The sequence below is a fragment of the Jaculus jaculus genome, chromosome 11, assembly GCF_020740685.1.
Source record: "Jaculus jaculus isolate mJacJac1 chromosome 11, mJacJac1.mat.Y.cur, whole genome shotgun sequence".
NCBI classification, from domain to species: domain Eukaryota; kingdom Metazoa; phylum Chordata; class Mammalia; order Rodentia; family Dipodidae; genus Jaculus; species Jaculus jaculus.
In genome coordinates this window covers 112,131,750-112,158,658 of record NC_059112.1, presented here as the reverse complement: position 1 = coordinate 112,158,658, position 26,909 = coordinate 112,131,750, and the positions used below count along the sequence as shown (strand labels likewise).

Genomic DNA, 26,909 nt, shown 5'->3' with positions numbered 1-26,909 from the left:
CCCCACCCGCCCCCGTGGAACCATGTCACACAGTGTCACAAGGCTGGAGAGTGCCAGGATGCAGATGTGCTCAGCTACAGTGAGGAGCGAAGGCTTAGGGTTGAGCTGCTACCGGGCTGTTGCTGGACAGAGGCAGCAGGTGTCACACACAGGTGAGAAGCAGGCTATTGTCATCCAGAATGGGTCCCAAGAAACATGACTGGAAGCATCTAAGAGGCACACATCCCACCACGGCCACTCTAGTGAGCAGATAGCAACTTGGTCTTATGAGCTCGTCGGAATGATTTCAGCTACTCAGAGAGAGTAATTAAATACAGCGCAGATGGATCCTTCAAAAGTGACAGCGGCATCGGCATGAGGAACAGGAAATCCATTAGCTCCTCTGTTAAAAACAGGGAGAAGGAGGCAAAGCGCTCCCTCCTGACTGGCTGTCACTCCAGCTCTGAGCCGCCCGCCCTCTGCTGCCCCAGGGGCTTCTAATGACGGCCCTGGAGGGAGCCCACAGCTTTTAAAAGTTTCCTTAATTTCTGTAGGTTATATTTTAAGAGGAGAAGTTGTAAGATGGCATACCAAAATCTTGCTTTGCGCTGTTGCTAGCACAGGAAAGGGCTTTTGGCAACAGAAACTCCATGGGCCCTGTGGTGCCCAGCAGTGAGCAAAGGGGCCTGGGCCTGCACAGGCCAGGCTTTAACATCATTCAAAAAGCTGGCCCACAGCACCCAATGGAGCCACGAGCCCCATTTCTCTGAGTCTCTGTCTGGAGGGTCAGTCAGCATCCTCCATGGCCCATGGCTACAGCACAGACTCCGCTGGCTCCAGGGACTGTAAGGTCCCTGAACTCTTTGAGTCACAAGTCACATGGAGGAAACAGCCTTCTCCTGGGAGCTGGAGATTCCAGGGATCCAGGGACATCATCTGTGCTTTCGTGACTGTACACTGTTCTGCAGAGCCATCCCTCAGCATTTGCACTCATGTCTTACATCATCTGTGACAGGAATTTAATCCCAGGTTTAATTTTTTTCTTTTTTGAGACAGGGTGTTGCTCTGTGGGCCTGGCTGACTTGGACCTTATTACACAACCCAGGCTGTCCTCAAACTCATGGGGATCCTTCTGCCTCAGCTTCCTGAGTGCTGGGATTGCAGACATGAGCCACCATGTTTGGCTTAACCCGAAGTTTGGAATGTTAGCAAAACAAGTCGTTTTGGGCCCTGGCAGCCACCAGCTCACTGGACAGTCCAGAGCCACTGGAGCCCTATTCACACAGCTGCCCTGCACGTGTGAGGGTGCGCATTACCATCTTACAGCTCCCAGAGTTGACAACCAGTCGTAAGGCAAGCTCCCCCAATAGATGATGATGCTGTGTGCCCTGAGAGGAGGTGCCACACAGAAGCACCTATCTGACGTACTGCTGAGGGACTTTGTCTAGGTCACTGTCCCCCACGGCTCTCAGGGGCTGACCACACATAGTACATCCTTCACAATACTCAGTGACCTTTCTCGTCATTCCTGAGGCCACCCTTAGTGGTGCTGGGAGCTACTTTCACCAGAATCATCTTCACGAGGAGCACCGCTCAACCACTCCCCATCTAGAGACAGCCGCAGTGCCTGCCGGGGAAACTTAGGCCAGAATGGAAACTGCTAGACACCCATGAGCCCTGTTAACCTTGCTGTCCTCTATGGCCTGTGATGTTGCGGGAATGTGTCCTATAAGATTGAACTGTGTTTGGTGTTGGGTAGCCTACAAGTGAGGAGGAGCAAGCTTTGTGGTGACCAAGCCTTGGAGAACAGGATTGAAGGCAGAGGCCAGATGGTAAGTGGTTGCTCATTTTCTAGTAAGTGGACGTTTGCTCGAAGAACTGGCTAAGGGCTTTATGCTTTAAATGGATTCAACAGCAAGGCATCGTGACTCTCGTTTAGAATCCCAACACTCAAGGGCCGAGACAGGAGGATTGCTACAAGTTCAAGGCCAGCCTGGACTTAAGTGAGACTGACTCAAAAACAAAAACAAAAACAAAAGAAAAAAACAAGAAAAAGAAATAGAATGGTGATAACTGTGTGCTCCCACTGTGAAGCATTTAGCAAACTGTTAATACATTTGAAGGATATCCTTGGGCACTGCAGAGAAACAGGAAGTGACCTCTGTAACCCACATGCCCCGGCGGTGACCCTCACGGCAACCCCAGTCCATGTGCCTGTCACAGTGCTTGTTAATGCCAGGTTGCCAGGACAACCAGACTTCCGTGCCACCGGGTGTCCCTGCTGCTTAGATCTCTGCAGGTGTCGCCAGCTTGCCTGGGAACGGGGTCCACAGTGGTGACCTCGGCAGCTTTATTGCCTCTGGATAAATACAAATATGCTTCCCCTCAACGGAAATTAGACTTAGCAAGGGAGATTTTTCCAGATTAATATATTCCAAATATTTAACGTATAGCATGCTGAAGGGCACACACGCTTTCCCGTTCTTTCTCTTGTTTCCTGTGTGTGGAAATGAGCTGCAGGCAACCCAGCCTCAAAGCCTCCAACCAGGACCTTCAGGAAGTGCTGGATGGCATGGTCCATGGCACCGTCTGCAAAGGACACTCTGTGTTGGCACTGGGTGGTTAAGAAGCTGCTGGCCATATGGATCTCTGAGTGCTAAAAAATGTGGCTCACGTGACTAAGGGAGAAATTTAATTTTTTTTTTCATTTTTTGGCTCATTTATTTATTTATTTTGGCTTTTCAAGGTAGGTTTCATTCTAGGTCCCTCTGACCTAGAATTCACTATGTAGACTCAGGATGCCCTTGAACTCACAGTGATCCTCCTACTTCTGCCTCCCAAGTGCTGGGATTAAAGGTGTGCACCAGCACGCCTGGCTGGCTCATTTCTTGACTCACCCTGGATTATACAGAGCTACCATAGGATGAAATAGTTACCAAATTTATAAGCCCCTTTAAGTCCTTGTGTTTGGGACAAAGCAGTAAATGCTGGGAATACAAATATGAGATGTATCTCCAAACAACTCTAAGCAAAGACTGGTGTCAAGATTATATTATAAATGTACAAGGCAATTTGGAATACAGAGGTATAAAGGCTTATATCTGAGGCAACAAAGAAGGCTTTATGGAAATTTAAAATTTTTAGCTTTAGCTCAACTGAACACAAGCTTAAGTGGTTGTGTGGGGACCAGTCCCCACGATGGACGGCACAGCCCTGGGCCCTAGCTTCCAGGCAGTGCCTGCTCAGGCGCATGTGGAGTGGGTTTCTGCTAGGCGGTTAGGTGATGCTCAGAAGCCTGTTCACTCTCCTGGGAGTCCAAGAAGCCTCCAGCTGCCTCAGTGCTGTCCTTGCTTCTTCCAGGGGCTCTAGGGACTGCACAGAATTGACATCTTGGATAGGGCTTCTGAACAAGTCCTTAGCACAAAAGCCCCATGCCTAAGTGGAGTATCACCACGCTGCACATTCCACACACAGATCTTTCTGCTATATATATATATATATATTTAACTTTTGTTGATTTATATGCAAGGGGAGAGGGAGAGGAAAAGAGAATGAGAATATGAATGGGTACTCCAGGGCTTCCCACCATTGCAAACAAATTCTAGATGCGTGAGCCATGTTGTGCATGTGGCTTTATATGGGTATCAGGGAACCAAACCCAGGCAGGCTTTGCAAGCAAGCACCCTTAAACACTGAGTCATCTCCCCAGCCCCTTTCTAGTCTTTCTTTCTTTTACTTTTGTGTGTGTGTGTGTGTGGGTGTGTGTGAGAGAGAGAGAGAGAGAGAGAGAGAGAGAGAGAGAGAACGAGAGAGAGTGAGCGCTCAAGAAAGCAAAAGAATTGGTAAGCCAGGGCCTCAAGCCACTGCAATTGGACCCCAGCCAGACACATGTGTCACCTTGTGCATATGGCTTACTCGGGATCTAGAGAGTTGAACATGTGTCCTTAGGCTTTGCTGGCAAGCCCCTTAACTGCTAAGCCATCTCTCTAGCCCCTCTCTGGTATATCTGATGTAGCTGATGAGCCTGGGGTGTGGTATATCCATTATCATGTGAGCTTGCATATTTGTGAGGAATCAACCAGAGGTCAGCATGCCTGGGACAGAAATCACCCATACCACTGTGAAGTGTCCATGTCAGAGGCCAGCACAGCCCTGTGGTTCCTTGCTGGAAGTCCAAGGTGAATACTTCTCCTCTCCCTTATCTCAAAGGTGCCTTCAACCCTGTGGAAGCAGGGCACCTCTACCTTCCCAAAAGGTTCAGTGATAGTGTGGCATAGGCACCAGGGTAGGCAATCTGCCAAGAGTGGCCCAGCCCACAGCCCACAGCCCACCTCTGCATGCCTAGCAGCTAGCCAGGCCAGTGTCCTCCCAGGAGCAATGACTGGGCAGGGAGAGGAGAGTCAAGGTCACACGCCTGGGCTAAGCAGCATTGCCTCACTCCGCAGTTGACAGCCTCAGGCATCTCTCATCTTTAATGCCATCAGAAGAAATTTCGAGAAATGCTTTTCTTTGTTGGTACAGCCAAAGATCACATCCTAGCTAAGTCAGACGAAATAAGTCTCAAAGGAAAATGCCACATACAGACTAGACAGGCTCATGATTGGCCGGCCCTTCCCTATGCCTGTAGTGAGTCTCCCCCTTTCCCTGGAACATCTCCGCCCCCCCTCTGCCAGGCTTCTGCTCCCAGACCTACCCACTAGGACCTTCTCAGGAGGCTTTCTTGACTGTTGACTTGATTGTTACCTACAGACACCTAGACTAGCTAAACAGTGATAAAAAATCATTAACAGGGCTGGAGAGATGGCTTAGCGGTTAAGCGCTTGCCTGTGAAGCCTAAGGACCCCGGTTCGAGGCTCGGTTCCCCAGGTCCCACGTTAGCCAGATGCACAAGGGGGCGCATGCATCTGGAGTTTGTTTGCAGAGGCTGGAAGCCCTGGCGCGCCCATTCTCTCTCTCTCTCTCCCTCTATCTGTCTTTCTCTCTGTGTCTGTCACTCTCAAATAAATAAATAAATAAATAAATTTAAAGAAAAAAAAATCATTAATAGAAAATCAGCACCAAGATAAACAGCCCTGCATTGATGTCACCTGGCCACATGACTCACAAGCCTTTGGATGTGCTCTGTGGAAAGAATTTGGAAATGTTTGAAAGTGTGTGCAAGGAGCTTAATGAGCTATTCTGGTGAGTGTGGAAGACCAGAATGCCGGGTAGGTCACAGACAGTAAAGGCTGTATTCACGAGGCTTTGGAGGGGAACAAGGACTGTGTTTGGGAACTGTTACATCATAGCAAACATACTGTCACATTTGGTCCGCGCCCTGAGACTCTGTGGGAGGCTGAGTTTAAATCTGACAGATGCAATGGTTACCGCTAGCTGCTTTTAGCTAGGTTTACAGTGTGAGCAGGATCAAAAGGCAGTCCAGAAAGATCTGAAATACTTGCAATTTGGCCAGCAAAGGAAAGTAGTAGGCAAGGCAGGTGTGGCTATTAAACAGATTACTACCATTAAGAAGAAGCCACGTGCTAGAGAGATGTCTGGAGTTTGTCTGCAGTGACAGAAGGCCCTGGCATGCCAATACTCTCATTCTTAAATCGCTCGATAGATAGATGCACTGGGGCAACAGGAAAGATGCCTTAAGGGCACCCCAGGAATCAGCAAGGCTCTACTTGTAGACTTAAGGATATAAGATATCACCTCATTTGGAAGGTTTTCCCTTGAAACAAGACCACTGCTAGGCCCCAGCTTGCACAGGGCCGTTGAGGAAGTTGTTTGGCCAGGATTCACTTTGCTGTGTCCAGCTGCCCGGCGCTCAGGGGCTGCTGCCGTATTGCTCCCATTGGCAGTGAACCTTCGCTTGGCTCACGAGATGCTGGGTTTGCAGGCAGGCAGAATACAAGAGTCGCAGGACCATGAAATGAAGACTACCTCCCAGATTTCAAAGGAAAGCCTGGAAGCCAGGGAATGTGGGTCAGGGTCAGGATTCCCACAGGCAGCCCTGGGAGCTCAAGGTGTGAAACTGTAAGAGTGACGATGAAGCTGAAATGAAATGATCAGGAAGTCTGAGATTCAGGAGCCAAGAGGTCTGCTGAGGAGGGCCGCGGGCCACAGAGAGAACCAGCCCACGGGAGGGTTGATGTGGCTGCAGCCAGTAAGGCAGTGGGGTGAAAAGGGCCACGGCTCTTTGGAGCTCCCATCACACTGCCACACACTCAGAGGCCAGAATGGACACAGAGCTACAGGACTTGAGGTTTGCTTGGCTGGGTCTTCTTGTCTTACACAGTGTCGTTTTTCTCTTTTGGAATGTGAATGTTTATGCCACTGTGCGTTGAAATATGTGATTCTTTTTTTATTTATTTACATGTGTACGCATATGGATACATCAGATTCTCTTGCGAATGGCATGCTAGAAACTTGCACAACTTAAAAAAAATTTATTTATTTGAGAGAGAGGAAGGGAAGAGGGGGGGGAGAAAGAATGGGTGCACCAGAGCCTCCAGCCACTGCAAACAACAGACACATGTACCACCTTGTGTATCTGGCTTACATGGGTACTGGGGAATCGAACCTAGGTCCCCAGCCTTCCCAGGCAAGTGCCTTAATCACTAAGCCATCACTCAAGCCCCATTACACTCACTGCTTTTTGCATCAGGCTCTACATGGGTGATTAGGGAACTGAATCCTGGCCTGCAAGCTTTACAAGCCGGCACCTTTAACCGCTGAGCCATCTCCCCAGCCCCTTAATTTTGATTATTATAGGGGTTAACAGCTAAGAATCAGCATCAAGTTACAGAGGAGACTTTGGACTTGAACTTGTAAAAAACGCTGGCCATGTTGAGACCTTGGGGATTCTTGCAGATGGACTAAATGCATTTCCTGTTATGAAATGGGCATATGCCTTTCAGGACCAGGCACAGAATATATGGTTTGGATAGAAACATCTCTCCCAGCTGTTCAGCCAATCACTGGGAGGTAACTGGACTATGAGGGGTGTGTTGCAGTCAGGTTCACACTGCTGGCAGAAATCACCCGGCCAAGAGCAGCTTTTGGGAAAGAAAAAAAAAAAAAGGTTTATTTTGGCTTACAGGCCCGAGGGGAAGCTCCATCATGGCAGGAGAAAACGATGGCATGAGCAGAGGGTGGACATCAACCCTTGGCCAACATCAGGTGGACAACGGCAATAGCAGAGTGTGCCAAACACTGGCAAAGAGAAACTGGCTATAACACCCACAAGCCCGCCCCCATACACTGCCTCCAGGAGGCGTTAATTCCCACATCTCCATCAGCTGGGAACCAAGCATTCAGAACACCTGAGTTTATGAGGGATCTCTGAATCAAACCGCCCCGGGCTGTGACCTGATTGATGGACTTATGATGTGATGGTACTGTTGGGAGGTAGGACCTATCTAGAAGTAGTCACTGGGAGTGTCCTGGAAAGATGTGCTTTCTCTCCAGCCCTTACTTCGCCTCTCTCTGCTTCTGGGCTGCCATGACGTAAGTGGCTCGCTCCACAATGCCCTTCCACCATGGTGCTCTGCCTTACATGGCCCAGTGCTGACACAGACCTCTGACCTGTTAGCTTAGATCTCCTCCTAGACACTGTCCCTGGGTTCAGTCACAGTGGCAGAAAGTCTGACTTACACCAGCCTCAGTCTGACCTGGCACTACCCGCTCCCTCATATGACACCATGCTGCACACTTCACTCAGTCCCTCTGCTCTCTCACTCTGAACCAAGCGAAAAATAATAAAAAGGGATTTTACTAGGTGAACTTAACAGCAAATTGGAAAACAGAGGGTAAGCAGGCAGTGAACCTGAAGATGTTAGTCATTCATACTGACGATGACTGAAATTTTCTGTTAAAGAACAGAGACTCAGGAACGTGCAGAACATCAAAAAGCCTAAAGTATACATACCTGGAAATAGAGAAGAGATAAAACTGAAAACTACCATAAAAGTTAAGCAAATTTGGTAAAAGACATAAATTACAGACTCTAAAATCCTGGTGAAATGTAGCAAAATACAGATACAAGTTTGCACGTTAGTTAAACCACTAGAAAGCACACTACCGACAGAGGCGGTACTGGCGGGCAGCTGACCTCCTGTCAGACACAGGACAGTGGGGACATGCTGACCCAGCGCACCCTCCTCTCTGAGGACCACCTGAGGTCAGCAGGGAGAGCACCACCCACCACCCACCATCCACACCCAGAGGAGGACATTGTGCAGGTGTGGAAGCGTCTTCAGAAAGGGGATGGGAGGTGAGTGGGTGGGAGAAGGGATCCTCATACCCAGGATGCATCTTCCACCTGCCTTGGCCAGTCAAAGGGACAGTGTCCTTCCCTGTCACAGATGTCCCTGAAAAGCACTTGATTAAAACAAGCTGTTTTCTTTTGGGCATAACTCAGAAAGGTGTGGTTGTAACTTAAGAGCCTTGAAGATGATTAGCAAGGGGACTGGGGAGATGGTTCAATAGGTAAAATGCCTGCTGTGTAAGCATGGGGACTGAAGCTCAGATTCCTGGCACCCATGTAAATGCTGGGCAGGCCTCACAGCCCACCTGTCAGTCAGCGCTTGGGAGGTTGAGCCAGGGGAAGCTAGATAGCTTGTCTAGCCAAACCGGCCAGCTCTGGGTTCAAGTGAGAGGTTCTTGTCTCAAGAAAGAAAGTGGTGCTGGGCGTTGTGGTACACACCTTCAATGCTAGCACTCAGGAGGCCACAGTAGGAGGATCACTGTGAACTGGAGGTCAGCTGAGACTACATAGTGAATTCCAGGTCAGACTGGGCTAGAAAACCCAAAAATTAAATAAACAGAAAAAAAAAAGAAAGAAAGTGCAGAGCAATAATTGAGGAAGACACTAGACACTGACCTCTGGCCTCTACACACAATCATGGAAGTTGTTAATATTATATACATTAATATATATATATATATATATATATATATATATATATATATATATATATATATAAAGATATGCATGTAAAGCCAAATGCACCAAGCAGCCCATGCATCTGGAGTTGCATACAGTGGCATGAGGCCCTGGAGTGCCCATATTCTCTGTCTCTCCTTATAAAAATATTTTTTAAGCTGGACATGGTGGCACAAGCCTTTAATCCCAGCACTTGAGAGGCAGAGGTAGGAGGATCGTCATAGTTCGAGACCACTCTGAGACTCCATAGTGAATTCTAGGTCAGCCTGGGCTAGAGTGAGACCCTACCTTGAAAATATATACATATATATATATATATATATATATATATATATATATATATATTTTAAGAAAGTAATGTTTTTCCAAAACATGGAAGACCCATTTGATGAGTGATCAGTTCCTCAAAAAGGCTGAACTGAGCCTGAAAATGGGGAACTTGGTTCTGTTCTTTTTATTTGAGGAAGAGAGAGGAGATAGAGAATGAAAGAGGCAGATAGACATAGAGACAGAATGGGTGTGCCAGGGCCTCCAGCCACTGCAAACAAACTCCAGCTGCATCTGGATTTACCTGGATACTGGGAAATTGAACCGGTGTGCTTTGGCTTTGCAGACAAGTGCCTTTAACCATTAAGCAATCTCTCTAACCTTGTTCTTTATTTAAAAAAAAACTTTTTATAATGTATTTTGACCATTCCACCCTTCATGGTATTGTTTCCTCCAAAAATTACAGCCTTTCTCCTTACCACCAAAAAATATGACAGCTGGGCTGGAGGGATGGCTTAATGGTTAAGGTGCTTGCCTGCAAAGCCAAAGGACCAAGGTTTGATTTCCCAGGACTCAGGTTAGCCAGATGCACAAGGGGGCACAGGCATCTGGAGTTCGTTTGCAGTAGCTGGAGGCCCTGATGGGCCTATTCTCTCTCTCTCCTTCTTTGTCAAATAAATAGATATGAAATATTTAAAATACTTTTTAAAAAAAATATGACAGCCAAGAACACAGTCCACACAGGGTTATCAGTGACTGGGACAGGCATCTAGCCTGGCTCTCCAGTGTCCAGGGGCCCACCCCAGGGTTGGGTGAACAGTTCCAGCTTCTGCCTCCCCAGAGTACTGAAGTAAGTAAGGAGAGGGTGAGGAGCCCACCAGCCATATGTTTACCCAGCTACTGCCTGCATGAGCAGCTCAGAGACTCTCTACTGGTTTATCAGTCCCAGATTCCACGTCACAGGTGGCTGCCCACTTTACCTTCCCCTCGGAATTGCTCATCACTTTCACACCTGCTTTGTAGGGGCTATAGCAGTCAAGGAAGCCTCTGGCTGAGCTGACAGGGCATCAGGTCTGGTCTGGATGCCCCCTTCAGCCCTTTTCAATCACCTTAGGCAAACCTCCTATCCCTACTCCTGGTACTGCTGGCAGCTACAGCCCTACAGAGAAGGCGGACCCGGGTCTGCCCTGAACCCACCACCTCCCAGAGCTTGACCCGGGGCTGTCAAGCAAGTGCTGGGACAGATGGACCTTCATACCTACCCAAAGCAGGAGACTGCCCTCTTGGGTGGGGTCTCTGCCTATGTGGCTGTGATAACAGCCCTATGGTCAATGCCAGGCAGTCACCAGAAAAAGGTCAATGTTTAGTCAACTCCAGTGTGAACCTTCAGAGTCCCCATGTTCTGCTCTTCTCCTACTTGTAAGCTCAGGAGAAGAGCCCATGCATCCACCCCCATCAACACCTATCGCCCAGCTTCAGGAGACCTAATGTGAGGCTTGTGCCATGGGAGCTTGTGCCATGCTGGTCATGCCATCCTCCCACTAGGACCATAGCTTCTGTTGCTCCTGACTGTGCCAGCCACCCCAGGCCACTGGTGAACAATCCTGAAGCTGCCAAGTCTCCTTGAGCTTGTTGGCCACCTAAACTACTTCAGCAAAGTACTGGTTGTGCATGTGGCTTTCGTAGTCTTGGGTCAGGTAGGGCGAAGAACCCCTGAAGTCAAGCTGGATGCTGAGTCCAGTGCAGCCACGTCAACTGTGTTACAGGTGTTTATCAAATGGGGTCGGTATGTATCCAGTTCCTGTCACTTCTTATGTTGGGTTTGACACACACATACACACACAGAGAGAGATGCCAAAGCAGCTCACTGGTACACGGTCTCCAGCAGACCTTGTAAGCAGGGGAAGTTCAGGTTCACAGTACTGATTGGGAAAGCACATGGCTCCCCGGAGGCCCTGCCCTGGATCTGAGTGTTGACAACATATAAATCGCCCCTGCCACAGTCAAGTGGGCTGCAGATCGGTGTCCCCTCAGCCCTCATCTGGTGACACAGCCTGGCCTCCTTCACTGTAGCTCTGTCCCAGTACACAGGAAGGGGGTGCGTGGCAGGACAGTCACTCAGCTGACACCCTGGTGATTATCCCAGCCATATCCCTAGCTCAGCCTCTCGCTTGTTAACCTTCTTGCTCTCCCTCCCTCTGCTCACTGAGAGGCTGGGAACTATGGGCAGGCCCAGCACTGCATCCTGGTTCTTAACACCTTCCTCCACACTTGAAGCCAGGGCTCCAAGAACAGCTTTGATTCAGGGGTGGGGATGGGCACACTGTTGGCATCTGGCTTGGCTGCCTGCGTACCTGTGACACACCTGGCCACCATTAAGCACATCTGGGAAGACAGCGCTTATGTGCTGGTCTTGCTATGAACTCGGGAGCAGGCTGCACTGTGACACAGAAGCCTGCTGGCCTTTGTGCCAGGAAGAGCCTGCTACACAGGCAGAAGAGGCTCCACCAGTCCACCGTGGGCACTGCTTGTGAGAAGGGCAGTGTGTGCCAAGTCCCTGTTGTAGTCTGGAACAGACTGGGGGTTTCTCTGCAGGCATGAATAGTTTCAGATTAACCCTACAGCTGGAATGGGCAGAGAAAGCAGTATAGTTGTGCCTTCCAGAGTCAGCACAGGAGGGGAGACCATGGCCACACACAGTCTGCCACTGGCAGAGGTACCTGTGGCCACAGACAGTGGTTCGGGCTCAGCCTTCCTGGCCCTACCATCACTACCAAGCCCCTGATTGTGGCCGGGGAGGTGTGGCAGGCTTGTCTCCACTGCCATCTGGCCAGCACATGCATGTCCCCTTGGGGTAAAGGTCCAGTAAGTGACAGGGTCATCAGCAAGGTCCTGTCCAGCATGGAGACTAGGGCAGAACAGCATCTGTGAGGTACTGAAGGGAAGTGATCCCGAGAGTCATAGAATCCTGTGGTATGCACACGGCCCACAGTCCATGAATAGACCAGGTGCCTACGGCCCACAGTCCATCTGTAGCCCGTGAACGCCTGCCACTGCCAGGGAGTAGGCTCACATCTACCAGAGGGCATCTTCTCTTCACTGTGGCTTCTGCCCAGCATCCTGCATTTGACCATCAGCTAGACTGAACCACTGACTGTGCATAGCCACTCAGTTGGCCAGTGGAACTTAGAAGAAGCTGGGTCTCCAAGCCTGCAGAACGTCTGAGAAGGTAGTGGCATGCTGACTAGTGGTACACACTTTCTCACAAGCCATCTCTCAGGAGTCCTAGGTCTATACTGCCAATCAGTGGCTCTGCCTTGGGAGCATTTTGTTGAAAATGAAACAGCTGATGAGGTGTCTTGACGTGCCACACTGCTCCTGCCAAGCAGCCTCCTGGGCTGCAGTTGCCGGGAGGAGAACACCTGCCAAGGTGGTGGTGGTGGAAGGTACCTGCCCGTGACTGCTGCTCACAGCCAGAGCCCTTGGCTGCATGCAGAGGCAAAATGTGGCTCAGCGGGCAAGAGCCTTGAATTCATCTTGTCTGAGGTGCTACAGGGGCAGTGGGGGACCAGGTAGAGCCCAGCCTTGAGGGGCTGGCAGTGGCAGGAAGAGCAGCAGGTTCAGAGAGACACACTGGAGATGGGCCCCATCAGCGGTGCATGGAAGAGAACTGAGGCAGGTGGTGGGGTGGGAGGAAGCTGTTGGGCAGGCCCAGTGCAGAGGGAGAGGCAGCCAGCACTGCAAAGCGAAGTGTTCGTAGACAGTGCATCAAAGCTCCCTCTGCCTTAGCCTCAGTCCGTCTGCAGATGCCCCAGAGGCACAGATCATGCCGGAAGAACGAGCCATGCTCTGCCTGCCATAGAGACACATGCTGAAAACCCAGTGGCACCAGAAACAAACGGAGGGATCCTGCCTTGAAAGAGACTCAGTGGATCGGAGGACATAAACCCTCCGGAGGAATCTGTCACACACACAAGAACCATTAGCAGCACCAAACCATAGCAGTGCCCGTCCCCTCCCACAACCCCACACAAAAGCTGTCATTGTGGATGTGGAGCACAGTTTCCGCCTTACGAGCTTCTGTTGTAGAACATCAGAGTGCGCAGCAGACCCCGGCACGGCATGAGAGCCCAGCCAGGGCAGCCGGCACAGCCTCTTCTTGTTCCCCATGCTGGAAGAGGTCAGGCCTGCTGGCAGTGCAGTCTTCCTCAGCCAGCAAGGAGCCGGGGAGCCAGGAAACACAGAAGACATCCTCCAGGCGCTCGAGCTGCCGTGGCTGCTGAAGACCAAAGCCCTTCTCTAGCCTCTTGGCTGGTCACCACCACCAGTTCACAGCACTTTCCTTAAGGAAACTGTCAGGGGCACTGTGCATACAATGATGGCTTGCCTCACTCAGACAGGCAGCTTCAAGCTGGGCAATCAGATGAGGATCCCACTGGCCGGCTGAGTGCAGGCCTCTCCCTATAAACAGGTCATGTGCAGGGCTGACAGAAGATTCTCCACAGAGTACTGAGCTAGCATCTAGGTCATGGGAGGAAAGGTTGTGGCAGTGGGAATAGTGGATTTTGACTTGCCCTCAGTGTGATGTCGCCTATCTCTGCAGATCACAAGGACCCCTAGAATGTGGGGAAGGAGAAATCAAACCATGGAACCATATCTGGCAAAGATGGCTAACTGACCCTACAAGCTCCAGATCAAGATGCCTAAAATGTAGGTATGCACACTTGTATATATTTTATATACATTATATATATATAAATGTATGTGTATACACACATATACATGTGCTACTCCACGTGGTGCCAGAGAAGTTGTAAGCAGAAATCTCCACAATGTAGAAAGAAAGAGCCCGTTCTTTTAGATTGTGTAGTATGTTTGATTGTACAAACCATAAACAGCACGAGGGGCTGTGCAGTTGCACTGAGATCTTGTAATAACTTGGTGAGGTAAGACCAGCGATGAAAAGCTAAGCAAGCCACAGAAGAAGGGGCAGCTGTCGATTCCAGGAAAACCAGTGGACAAGACAATTTGATAGCTCACTGTTTGGCAGAATAGCCAATAATACTCATGTAGTCACAATGGTACAAGAAATGGCAACTAAATTCATAAAAGTTTACGTCTGAACTGGGCATGGTGACTCACGCCTTTAACCCCAGCACTAAGGAGCTGAGGTAGGAGGGCTGCTATGAGTTTGAGGCCAGCCTGAGCTACAGAGTGAGTTCTAGGTCATCCTGTGCTAAAGTGTGACTCTGCTTCAAAAACAAAACAAAACTAAACTAAACTAAACCAGGGCTAAAGAGATGACTCAGTGGTTACAGGTACTAGCTTGCAAAGCCTGCTGCCCCGGTTCAATTCCCCAATATAGACATAAAGCCAGATGTACAAAGTAGCACAGTTCATTTGTAGAGACAAGAGGCCCTGTGGCACCCATATATTCTCTCTCTCCCTCTCTCAAATAAATAAATGAAAATTTTTTTAAAATAATGAATAAAGACTGGAGAGATGACTTAGTGGTTAAGGCACTTGGCTACAAAGCCAAAAGACCTAGGTCCGATTCTCCAGGACCCACTTAAGCCAGATGCACAAGGTAACACAGGCATCTAGAGTTTGCAGTGGCTGGGGGCCCTAATGTGCCCATTTTCTCTCTCTCTCAAATAAATAAAAGTAAAAACAAGGCTGGGTATGGCAGTGCACACCTATAAACCCAGCTTCTGGGATGCAGAGGTAGGAGCATCACTATGAATTCAAGGCCAGCCTGAGACTACATAGTGAATTCCAGGTCAGCCAGGGCTAGATCAAGCCCCTACCTTGAAAAACCAAAATAAATAAATAAATAAAAGTAAAAACAAATAAAATTAGGGACTGGGAAAATGGCTTGGTGGTTAAAGCGCTTGCCTGCAAAGCCAAAGGACCTAGGTTTGATTCCCCAGGACCCATATAAGCCAGATGCACAAGGTGGCACATGCATCTGGAATTCGTTTGCAGTGGCTAGAGGCCCTGGCGTGCCCATTCTCTCTCTTTCTATCAAATAAATAACTATTAAAAAAACCCCAAAATTACAGCTGTATTACTTCCTGGACTTTAGGCTAAGATCAAGTGTAAGAATTATATATGTATTAGTGTGTGCGAACAATGCATAGACAATGTCTAAAAGTGGCACACCAAGAACAATGCAGATAGTTAATACTGTAAAAACAGTTATATTACTAGGACTAATCTGTAGATTCAATGCAATTCCTACCAAAGTAGGACAGTCTTCTCAAACCTAGAAAAAAAAAAAAATCCAACAACTCATAAGGAAACACAAAAATCCACATATAGCCAAAGCTAAATAGAAAGAACACTACTGGATCTTCCTGATCTAAAATTATACTACAGAGCCACAGTGACAAAGACAGCATGGTATTGGCAAAAACAAACACATGGACCAATGGGAAGGAACAGGAATGGGAATGGAATAGAGGATGTTGCAGTCAGTTTCACATTGCTGGCAGAAAACACCTGACTGGGAGCAGCTTGTGGGAAAAAAAAAAGGTTTATTTTGACTTACAGACTTGAGGGGAAGCTCCATGATGACAAGGGAAAACGATGGCATGAGCAGAAGGTGGACATCACTGCCTCATTAGGAGGATAACAGCAACAGGACACTGTGCTGAACACTGGCTATAACACCTATAAGCCTGCCCCCAACAATAAACTGCCCCCAGGAGGTGTTAATTCCCAAATCTCCATCAGCTGGGATCCTAGCAGTCAGAACACCTAAGTTTATGGGGTACACCCGAATCAAAGCACCAGATGACTCAGAGGCTGGGGAGATGGCTCAGTGGCTAAGAGAGTTTCCACTCAAGCATGAGGGCCGGAGACCATCAAGTTCAACTGCTTAGCACACAAGTAAAAAGCTAGACGTGGCCACACATGTCTGTAGCCCCAGTCAGTGGGGGAAGGGGCAGAGACCAGAGAACTGCTGGGGTCCACTGGCAGAGCAGCTCTGGGTTGAGAGCCCCGTTTCAAGGAAATACATAGTTAGGTAGTAAGACAAGGACACCAGCATTCTTCTCTGGCCTCTGCATGCATACGCATGGGCCATGTGCATTGTACATACCTGTGCAGATACCCCACATACCATACCACCCACATGCTCTACTCATACACACACATGTGCAAAGACAAAAAATAGGAACCAGAAATCCACACAGCTGTGGTCACCTAATTTTTGAAAAAGGCATCAAAAAATATGCACTAGAAAAACAGAGCCTAGTCAACAGATGGTGCTGGCAAGACTGGCTATCCAAATGTAGAAGAATGAAATTAGACCCACATCTCTGACCCTGCACAAAGATCAGTTCAAAGACCTATATAAACCCAGAAATGCTGAAATTACTAGAGGAAAACATAAGCAATGCACTCAGAGTTATAGGTATAGGTAAGAACTTTCTGAACAGGGCTCCAAATGCACAGAAAACAGTTCCAAGAATCCACAAGTGGGACTGCATGAAATTTAAAAGTTTCTTCACAGTAAAGAAAACTATCAGCAGAACAAAGACAAAACCTACAGAACAGGAGAAAAATCTTCACCAGCCATTCCTCTGATAGGGAGTTGATATCTAGAATATATACAGAACTATAAAAACTAAACACAAAACCCCCAAAACTGCCAATCAATAACAGACTAATGAAATAAACAGAGCTCTCAAAAGAAGAAACATAAATAGCCAACAGATTTTTTTAAGTGTTCAGTATCCTTAGTCATCAGAGATATGCAAATTAAAACCATGCATGCTTTTAACCTCTCAGCTGAGCCATCTCCTTAGCTCAGTTGGTAAATTTTGGTAGATTTTTGAACTTGTTTATTTAAAATATATAAAAATTAATTTAAAAATAAACCTGAGTCTATGGGATCATATATTCAAACCACCACATGGATCCTAATTTTTAATGTCTATCTATATGTAAATAAAGGGACATTAGACTGAATATAGACTATGATTTGAGATAGACCACAAGGGGAACAAGAAGTGATGGGAGCAGACAAAAGGAAGAAAACATGTACTATGAAAGCAGAAAAGAGGCTATTCCGGGGGGGGGTATGGGGGAGGCATACAAGGAGGCAGAAGAAAACAAAAAAATTGTGTGAAAATACCCTAATGAAACCTATGCTAATAAAACTATCTTTTTTAAAAACCCAAAGCAAAGAAAAATCCATATAAACATATTATTTAGGGGCTAGGACGATGGCTCAGTGGTTAAATGCACTCGCTTGCAAAGCCTGACTGCTGGTGAGGACTCACTTCCCAAGCCACCCACATAAACCAGATTCAAAACAAGTGGCCAAGGCTCAGGGAACATTGCAGAAGGGGGGTGGAAAGGTTGTGGGAACCTCAGGGTGTGTGAGACTAGCCTGAGGCACTGTATCTGCACCCCCCCCACCACAAGACTGACTGATGCCTCTTGGCCCCCATAGTGACTACCAATAACCCCACCACCGATCCACAGCAGAATTAGGTTGGGGGCAAGGGGGCCTAAGAGTACAATCATTTTTTTAAAAATTCAATAAATAATAATTTTTTAAAGTGGCATATTTGCAGTGCAAGAGGCCCTGGCACACCTACACACACACACACACACACACACACACACACACACATACTTTGTGTAAATTTTTTTTTTTTTTTGATGTAGGGTTCTACTCTAGCTCAGGCTGATCTGGCATTCACTATGTAGTCTCAGGCTGGCCTTGAACTCATGGCAATTCTCCTACCTCTGTCTCCGTAGTGCTGGGATTAAAGGTGTATACCACCACACCTGGCTGTTTGTTTTTAATAAGCCATGTAACACAACTTGGCTAATCCATGTACATGTCTAACTTTTCTAACAAAATTACAATCTTGAGGCTGGAGAGATAGCTCAGCAGTTAAGGTGCTTGTCTGCAAGGCCTTAATGACGGGTTCAATTCCACGTAAAACCAGACGCACAAAGTGGCATATGCATCTGGAGTTCATTTGCAACAGCTAGAAGCTCTGGTGCACCTATTCTCATTCTCTCTCTCCTTGCAAATAAATAAATGATGAAAACAATCTTCAGGCCACTTCCTGGCCAGAGTTTAAAGGACTCTGAAGTTGATAAACAAAAGATAATCACAACACCCTAAGCAAGTGGCATTGGCATGCATTTCTCTAGATAGCACCTGTTCAGAGAGGCGCCAGTGCTGAAGGCTAAAGGCCACACTGTCTGGCAGCAGGGACACGAGGGTCTCAGCTGCAGGAGTGGGACGGGCACACAGCCAGAGGTCAGTGTGCCTGACTTATGTGTGCTGCTAGTGCTGGAGAGGAGGAGGCAGAGAGTAACTGAGTTCAACTGTTAGTTCAAGATGCTAGATAAGTACCTTCCCTGCAGAAGGAGAAGGCAACCTATACAAGTAAAAATTTTTAAGATTTATTTTTATTTATTTGTTTATGAGATAGAGAGAAAGAGAGAGAGAGAGAGAGAGAGAATGGGCATGCTGGGGCCTCTAGCCATTGCAAACAAACTCCAGAAACATGTGCTATCATGTGCATTTGGCTTACATGGGACCTGGAGAATAGAACCTGGGTCCTTAGGCTTCACAGGCATGCGTCTTAACTGCTAAGCCATCTCTCCAGCCCGTAAGTAAAATTTAATGAGCCAGAAAGCACTGTTGACACCTATTGGAGTCCCTGGGTTCCTTCCCCAGAACCATAAAACAAATTTTAATTTAATTTTTTTTAAAGTCTGATAAATAAAATCAGTGTTCTGAAGATCCATAAAGGAGACAGTTCATGACCACACTGCAAGAACAAACTCAAAATGAGACAAACCCTCATGGCAAGTCCCTCAGTAGCCTGCCAGGCTCAGCTTTGGTGGAGATGGAGAAGCATTCCAGAAGCTAGACCCGCACTTGGCTGGCCCAGCAGCTCTGTGATAAGTGCCTGCTACACTCTGGCTGGAAGTGCCAGCACCAGCTAGACACCCCACTTCTAAGCAATCTGGCATAGATTAAACTAAGGAGCAACTCAGAAGAACTCTGGGTAGCAACCCCCAGCAGACTCAGGACTGAAGCAAGGAAGCCCTTCTTCAGTGTCTTAGAAGTCTGCCCATTTTAGAGAGAACCACAGGTTAGGAATGACGCCTTAGAGCACTCAGCCGTCCTGACAGGCAGCACAGTTCAGAAATGGGAGTGACAGCCGCACGTGATGGGCAAGACCCCGCCTCTAGAACTCGTCTTCTGTGACAAGTCACATCCTGCAGCCCAAAGTCACAGCCATTCTTTTGCCTCGGCCTCCTGAGTGTTGGGATCACAGTCATGAGCCATTACTCCTGGCAAACCTTTTCTTTTTGGTGTAACTATGTGATTTTCACTAGACTTAATAATTGAGAATGAGAGAGAGAATGTGGGGAGATGTATACTATACAATCGTAGGTTCCTGTTTGAGTAAAGCAAACACTGACCCTAAGCCACTTTGGTAAAAGGCAAGAGATTTATATCATCTGAAGAGAAGACAGTCTAAGCTACTTTGGAATGGCTGGATGAGGCAGTCCATGGCCAGCATGCCACCCAGTGCCCTAATATGGTGGAGCCATGCTGTCCTGGGCTCCTACAAAGGATATGGCTGGATGGGATACCAGAATGGAGGGCCTGCTGTTGGCTAGAATTGACACTTTCCGGAACTGGAGGCCATTTCTCCCCCAGTGATATGCTGAGGGGTTAAGTCAACAGAAAAGGGCCCCAGGAAGGTGGCGTGGGGTTGGGCTGCTAGCAGCCTGCAAGCTAGAGCTAGCGGCTGGCCATTGAGAGTAACTTAATTAAGGAAACTGCCTTCTTGAGCTGGGGCAGGGAGGGGGATGATGGCTATAAACTGCAGCAGAGGGTATGTGAGCCGTGGGGCGCAGTATCAGGTCGTGGGTCTGGAAACGGTTTGGTGGAACCTGCTGGGCCGGCGGCTGGGCTAATCGCTTCCTGCAGGCAGGCTCTGCTCCAGCACTAATGGGTCTTAATAAAAACTTCCAATTGGGCCAGTAAACCCCTCATTAAGCTGTTTTTAAAGCATGAATTTAAGAGTGGCCGGGGTGAAGGGTCACATGGAGCATTTAATTCACAACAGCTGGCGGGAGGTGCTGCTGTGAAGGGAAACACCCAGGTTCAAATGTCCAGGCTATGTAAACGTCCCACGTGGACTGGGCCTGCCAAGGACAGCCCAAAACAGACTGCTCCCCCAAAAAAGACTGACAGGAGATGGAGCTTCTCACTCAGCGAGAACAGAGCACCTCAAACCATGAAGAGCCGTGTCTACTTGGAAATTCTCCAGATACAGCAATGAACCAAAAACCTGTGTGCGTAGTCTCCAAGCCCCGGTATGAAGCCCAAGGTCTCCAGCCCTGCCGTGTGCTGTGGGTGCCATGCCAATCAGCTCCCTGCTTACTTGGCCCCATCCTGAAGCTTCCTTGGGTTGTGAGTTTTAAGCCACTTCCTCTTCCACCACCACCACCATGTTTACAGCTAACTGGCTACATGCAATCCAAGGCAGATGCACCGACACCTCTGTGGGTCTCTATCTATGCCTGATGCTATACATACGTAATGGACCCAGCAGAGCTTCGGTCCCTGGCCCCATTGTCTGAGAATAAACTGATCACCAATGTAGCCTCTTACTAACATGAAGGAACCCAGACGCTAAAGTGTCTAATCTGGATGGTACTGTATTCAAATATGTTAGGATTGCTTTATGTCAGAGCACAGGGCCCTCTAGAATCCCTCAGACCTCAGTGGACTGCCCTGGGTGTTGGGGGAAAGGCTTCCAGCTCCCCTAAGTCCCAAATGTTCTCCTGGGATAAATGTATCATTTGTAACTCTTCACCCAAACAGTGGCCCTGCCTCCCCTCCCCACGTAGAATCACTAGCAATGGTCGTGTTCCTCTGAAAACCAAACCCAATGCCCCACGGGGCCCAGGCACAGAGAACAGGCATGGTGGCCTCCACTGTCTCCAGTGTCCATGTCACTTGGAGATCAAGGCCTATATACCCCAAATCCACTAAAACAGAAAACATGATCAGAGAACTAACAGAATGCTTTGTAGTCCTAAATCACTCCAATAGGACTGGAGAGATGGCTCAGCAGTTAAATGCACTTGCTTGCAAAGCCAGATGGCCTGGGTTTGATTCCCTAGCAGCCATATAAAGCTTGATGTACAAAGTGGTGTATGTGTCTGGAATTTGTTTGCAGTGGCAAGATGCCCTGGCATGCCCTTCTTTCTCTTTGCTTGCAAATAAGTAAAAACATTTTAAGGGATGGAAAGATGGCTTAACAGTTAAGGCAGTTGCCTGCAAAGCCAAAAGACCCAGGTTCAATTCCCCACAACCTATGTGAGGCAGACGCACAAGGAGAGAGAGAGGGAGAGAGAGAAGAGAATTGGTATGCCAGACCCTCCAGCTACTGCAATTGAACTCCAGATTCATGTGCCACCTTGTATACATGCACAACCTTGTGCACACATCACCTTGTGCATCTGGCTCACATGGGACCTGGGGACTCGAATCTGAGTCCTTAGGCTTTGCAGGCAACTACCTTAACTGCTAAGCCATCTCTCCAGCCCTAAAAAAATTTTAGCCACTCCAACCACCTTGGAAAAGTGCAGGTTCTCTCCTAGTCTGGGCCTGAAGACTCCCTAAGATGTCCTGAAAGTTGAGACAAAGGAAGCCAGTGCTGCCTGGCTGGAGTGGGTACTACTGTCCTCTCTCAGGTTGTTCCCAGTGCCCTTGGCAGGCTGGTCCTGGTGGCAGGACCCTCTCCATGAGTTCCTCCTTGACATCACCAGAGGGGTCACCTGCTGTCCCTACCCTCCATGGCCTAGGCCTGAACAGAGTCAGCCTAGAAGCAAGAGTACGGAAGCCTTTGGCCCAGGACGTAGGACTCAAACCCTAGAAACAAGACTGCAGCCTCTGCTCACACAAACCTCACCCTGCTGCACACAAAGCCCATAGAGCTGGGAGCCTGGCCTGGAGCCCAGAGGACAGAACAGCCATGCTGGGGACAGCAGCCAGGCGAGGGTCACTGGTCATGCTTGGGACAGCGGCCAGGCCAGGGACAGCAGTCACACTGGGTACTGCATGTATTAGGATGGTGCCTGCCAAGAGTAGCCCTGTCCTAGAAGAGACCAGAAGGCCCGCTGCTCAGCCTGGTGGGCTTCTGTGTTCTTTCTAACATATAAGGACAGCAGGAATTCTGAAAGGACACTGAGCAATGCACAGAAAGCAGTCTAGCAGTCAGTACCCACAGGACACTGAATGAATTCTTTTCCAACTCAGTCTTAAAAAAAATTATTTACAAGAGGCACACCAGGGCCTCTTGTGGCTGAAATGAACTTCAGACACATGTGCCACTTTGTGCATCTGGCTTTACATGGGTCCTGGGGAACTGAAGCCGGGCCAGTAGGCTTTGCAAACAAGTACCTTTAACCACTAAGCCATCACTCTAGCCCCTCCAACTCAGTTTTTGAAGTGCACGTCATCAAGAGTAGCAAGCAACATGGGAACCTGGCAAGCTGACGGCAGCAGGGATGGAAGAGTCTGGTGGCAGAACAGGTGACCAAAGGCACAGTCTTCCTGGGGACCGAAAATCACAGCCTCAAGGACACACCCTCAGCTCATTCAGTAGCCACATTTGTCTAGAAATGGGACTGTAAGACCCCAGGGCAAGAAGCTTGAGACAGTGGCAAGTCACAAAGCCAACCTCGAGGCTACCAAAATTGAAGAGGATCTCTTAAGACAGTCAAAAAATGCTAATATGAAATTTAAATATTCTGGGGAACTGTGATTGTGTGAGACAAAAGATGACATTGGAAACAGGATCTCATTATCTGTATTCTTCAGCCAGAATCCTGTTACCCAGAGCGGTGGTTAAGTGTAGGAAAGGCTGGTTCCAAGGTCCACAGCCAAAGTGGCATTGCTCAACCATGCCCTGTAAGGACATGGGGCACCTGGAGCCCCTTTGCCAGCAGGTTAATAGAGGGCATCCTCCATGCAGCCCTGTCCATAGATCCTTGCAGCCCTCAGGAAGAGCCACAATCTGTTGTGCAGGCACCCACAGACCCGCGGAGCTCCTGAGCCCTCCAAGGGTGACTGGAAGGACTAAAGAATGTTTTATTGCATTCAAATTTAACCCCGATATAAGCCAGGCATGGTGGCTCATGCCTTTAATGCTGACAACTGGGGGGCTGAGATAGGAAGATCAAGAATTTGAAACCAGCTACACAGTGAGACCCTATCTCAAAACAAACAGATAAATAATTCCGTAAGTAACTCACGGCACCTGACATGTGGCTCTGGAAGCTCAGTACATTGCACCCACCAGCCATCTGAGGGAAGTGAGCCTGTGCAGCACCATTCCCAGCCCAGGGTCTCAGCAAACAGCTCTACATTGTGGCTCTCAGTTTTCGGGAGCCTCCTTCAAAGCAGTGGCAATGGATACACAATGACAAGCACCAAAAACAGCACGGCAGGAGTGTGCTCGTGGGGAGAACTCCAGCTCTCACAGGCTGCACCACAAGGCTAGAGTAGAGAAGCTGTGGTAAGTCTCAACCCAGTGCACCTGACCCCCACCCTGCCCTGCCCCCCTACTGGGTCCTGTTCCTCACAGCAAGAGAAAAGGCAGGAGAGGGCTATGGGACACCGCAGGCTCCCAGGTCTGTGCACCACATGATGGAATGGAGCCAAATGAGTGAGCGCCAGCAGCAAGAGCACAGAGAAGAGACGGGGCAGTGGTCTGCTTTTAAGTCCTCGAAGTCACTGCCTGCCACAGAGAAACAGTGACCACATGTGATGGACATGGGACAATACCAGCAGCAACTTGAGCAGGGCACTAGGTCACAAGGCTTGGGGCTCAGGGGCAGCCCTGTGCCAGTGCGTGGTGGTTAAGTAGACAAGGCTCTTATGGTCTCACGACGAGGGCGCACAGAAGAGCCAGCACATGGCCTCACCAGGAGCATCAAAGGTCAGTGAGAGGGGGTTTCAGGCTGGAAACTGGGCATAAGACCTAGCCCTCCATGACTATGTGCCTGGAATCCTGGGGTCCTGTGCTTCTCAGATACCCATGACTATGTACCTGGAATGTTGGAATCCCCACAGCTGTGCACTGGACTCTTGAACCACTGCCTCAGCACACGTCTGAAGGTATGTGAAACATCAGCCGCTGCTCACCTCGTCTGCCCTGCGGGACAGCCACAGCTCTAAGTGGTAGCAGCCGTGTACATCCAGTGCGCCTTGTACCTGATTTTACTGAATCTGTAATATTCACTGAGCCAAGGATCAGGGATCCCAACCTAACAGGGCCTCAAGGTTTCAAGCCTCATAAGGAGAAAGAATAATCTTGTTGCAATTTCATATAACTAAAAGAAACAAGTAAAACTTACAAAGATAGAGGGTTCGTTGGCCCAAGTACTACAGAATGTAGCTCTCTGGGGGAATTTTGATACAAGACGTAAGGAGCTGGTGGGAACATCCTGGAGTTGCTGGGTCCTGGTCAACCCTGCTGAGCTCGGCTGCGTGGGAAAGGCATAGAGCAAACACTGACCAGGGCAGTCTGAACAGTTTTGCTTTACATAGGTATCTGCCTACTTAGGAACTGAAAACGAACAGAAATGTTTGCATCTCTGCCCACTTGAGCAGCTGGGTGGCTTCGCATCCACAGGGGAGGCCCTGTGCTGCACTGCCAGACGCACCCTTGTCAAGTGAGGCTGAGAGCCCGGGATGCCCCGACAGCCGTGCAGACAGGCTCCGGGGCCTGTGGGGCAGGCAGTGCATGCCCAGGATGGGAGAAGCTGAAGGGGTCAAGGTGCTGCCTGTGAGGCCCTTGAACCACAGAACCATAAGGTGGCCACTTCTGCTTTCCCCTAAAATCTAAGATCCAGGCCCCGTGCTAGAGAACCCTGGAGTGTGGTCAACTGAAAGACCTCAGTGGGCTGGAGAGATGACTCAGCAGTTAAATGCACTTGTTTGCAAACCCTGACGACCCAGGTTCGATTCCCCAGTACCCATGGAAAGCCAGATGCACAAAGTGGCACACGTGTCTAGAGTTTGTTTATAGTGGCAGGAAGACCTGAAATGCCCAAGCTCACCCTCTCTCTGTCCAAATAAATAAATAAGTAAGTAAATAAATAAATAAATATTTTCTAAAAAGATCTAAGAGTTCCTATGAAAGAATACAAGGTCCTCGGGCTGCACAGTCACTCATGGGCCACCCACCGTACCACTTGAGCAGCTCTCACCTGGTATGGGCTGGGGGAGGCCCTGAAGCACCCCTCCCCTAAACAACACATGAAACACACCAGTCCCACGAACCCTTCTCACTTATGTGAGGCTCAAGGAGCCATGGAACATGCACAGGGCACAGAGGAAGGGCTCCAAGAGCTTCCCGAAGTGCCTTCTCTGGTCCTCACCCCAACACTTCTATCACCACGCAGTACAGCTACAAAAGTACCCCAGTACCTGACCTGCCCCCAGTCCCAATGCGCCCAAGCCAGCCACCCTCGCCGGAGGAGTCCTGCCAGTGCTCACACGCCCACTAACAATCACCTAGAATCACTCTCCCACCCTGACAGCCAATGCCAGGCACTCAAGCAATGGGGGAAAACCCTCAGAATGCGCAGAGATACATACCCCAGCACACAGGGCAAACCCACGTAGAGCTTTTTCCAAGTGATTTTCACTTACCAAAAGAATACCTAAAAAAAAGGAAAAAGAAAAATGTATTACAATCTTAGCTTGCTCTGACTAAAAACTTACATGTTTAGGTCACCGTGTTTCCTCACTACGTGACATCCACTTATGAGACCAGGGTGGCGTAGGGATGTGGTGCTCTCAGGAGCACGTGCGACAAGAACTGAGCAGACGAAGCCAGGGCAAGGTCATGTCTATCGGCCAGCAAAAGACACTACCGGAGTGAACAGAGTTAATGCTCATTTTTCCTGCACAAAAAACTAAAAACTAGGACTGGAAGGTTGGCCTCGCAGTTAAGGCACTTGCCTGCAAAGCCAGAGGACCCAGAGTCAATTCTCCACAACCCACATTAGCTGGATGCACAAGAGGGCGCATGCATCTGGAGTTCATTTGCAGTGGCTGGAGGCCCTGGTGCACCCATTTTCACTGTCTCTTTCTCTCTCTCTGACTCTAATAACTAAATAACAAAATTTAAAAACTCTTTAAAACAAAGCTAAAAACTAGTTACAACCAAAAATATGCCATTATACCTAGGACATGAAGCTCAAGGGGCACCAGATACCCTGACCCGGATATTAAAATAGGACCTATATCAAACACCATAGGAGCTGGGGAGATGGCCCAGTGAGTAAAGTGCTTGCCTCACAAGCTTGAGGACCTGGGTTCAATCCCCAGCACTCCTGAAAATGCTGGGCATGGTGGCACAGACCTGTAATCCCAGTGACAGAGGCCAAGACCGATGGACCCCTGAGGCTCATTGGCCAGCAGTCTAGTCTAACGGGTGAGCTCTGAGTCAATGAGGGAACCTGCCTCAAAGAAGCTGGGTGGTGCCTGAAGAAGGACACCAAAGGTTGTCCTCCAGCCTCCACAATGTCATTTACTGTGGAGTCATGTGACAGCAGAGTGCCACAAGTGAGCATCTGTGATGTTGCCATTCACTGGACAGAGAAAGAAGACACAGAGTGACCAGCAGGATTCCAAACATGGGCAGTCATGTCCCTACAGTGT

The 26,909-nt window shown here is 48.8% G+C and overlaps 1 protein-coding gene across 2 annotated transcripts in view; it reads right to left on the bottom strand.

Annotated features, from left to right (window-relative positions):
• The window catches only part of Lmf1 (lipase maturation factor 1), a 103,502-nt gene that overhangs the window by 57,200 nt on the left and 19,393 nt on the right, over window positions 1–26,909 (bottom strand). The window contains exon 3 of one of the 2 annotated variants that reach the window (XM_004651971.2): window positions 25,896–25,906. In XM_004651971.2, the coding sequence (XP_004652028.2) occupies window positions 25,896–25,906 (11 nt within the window). Of the gene's footprint in view, window positions 1–25,841; window positions 25,907–26,909 lie in introns of both variants that reach the window. The other variant, XM_045130063.1, reaches the window with a different exon arrangement.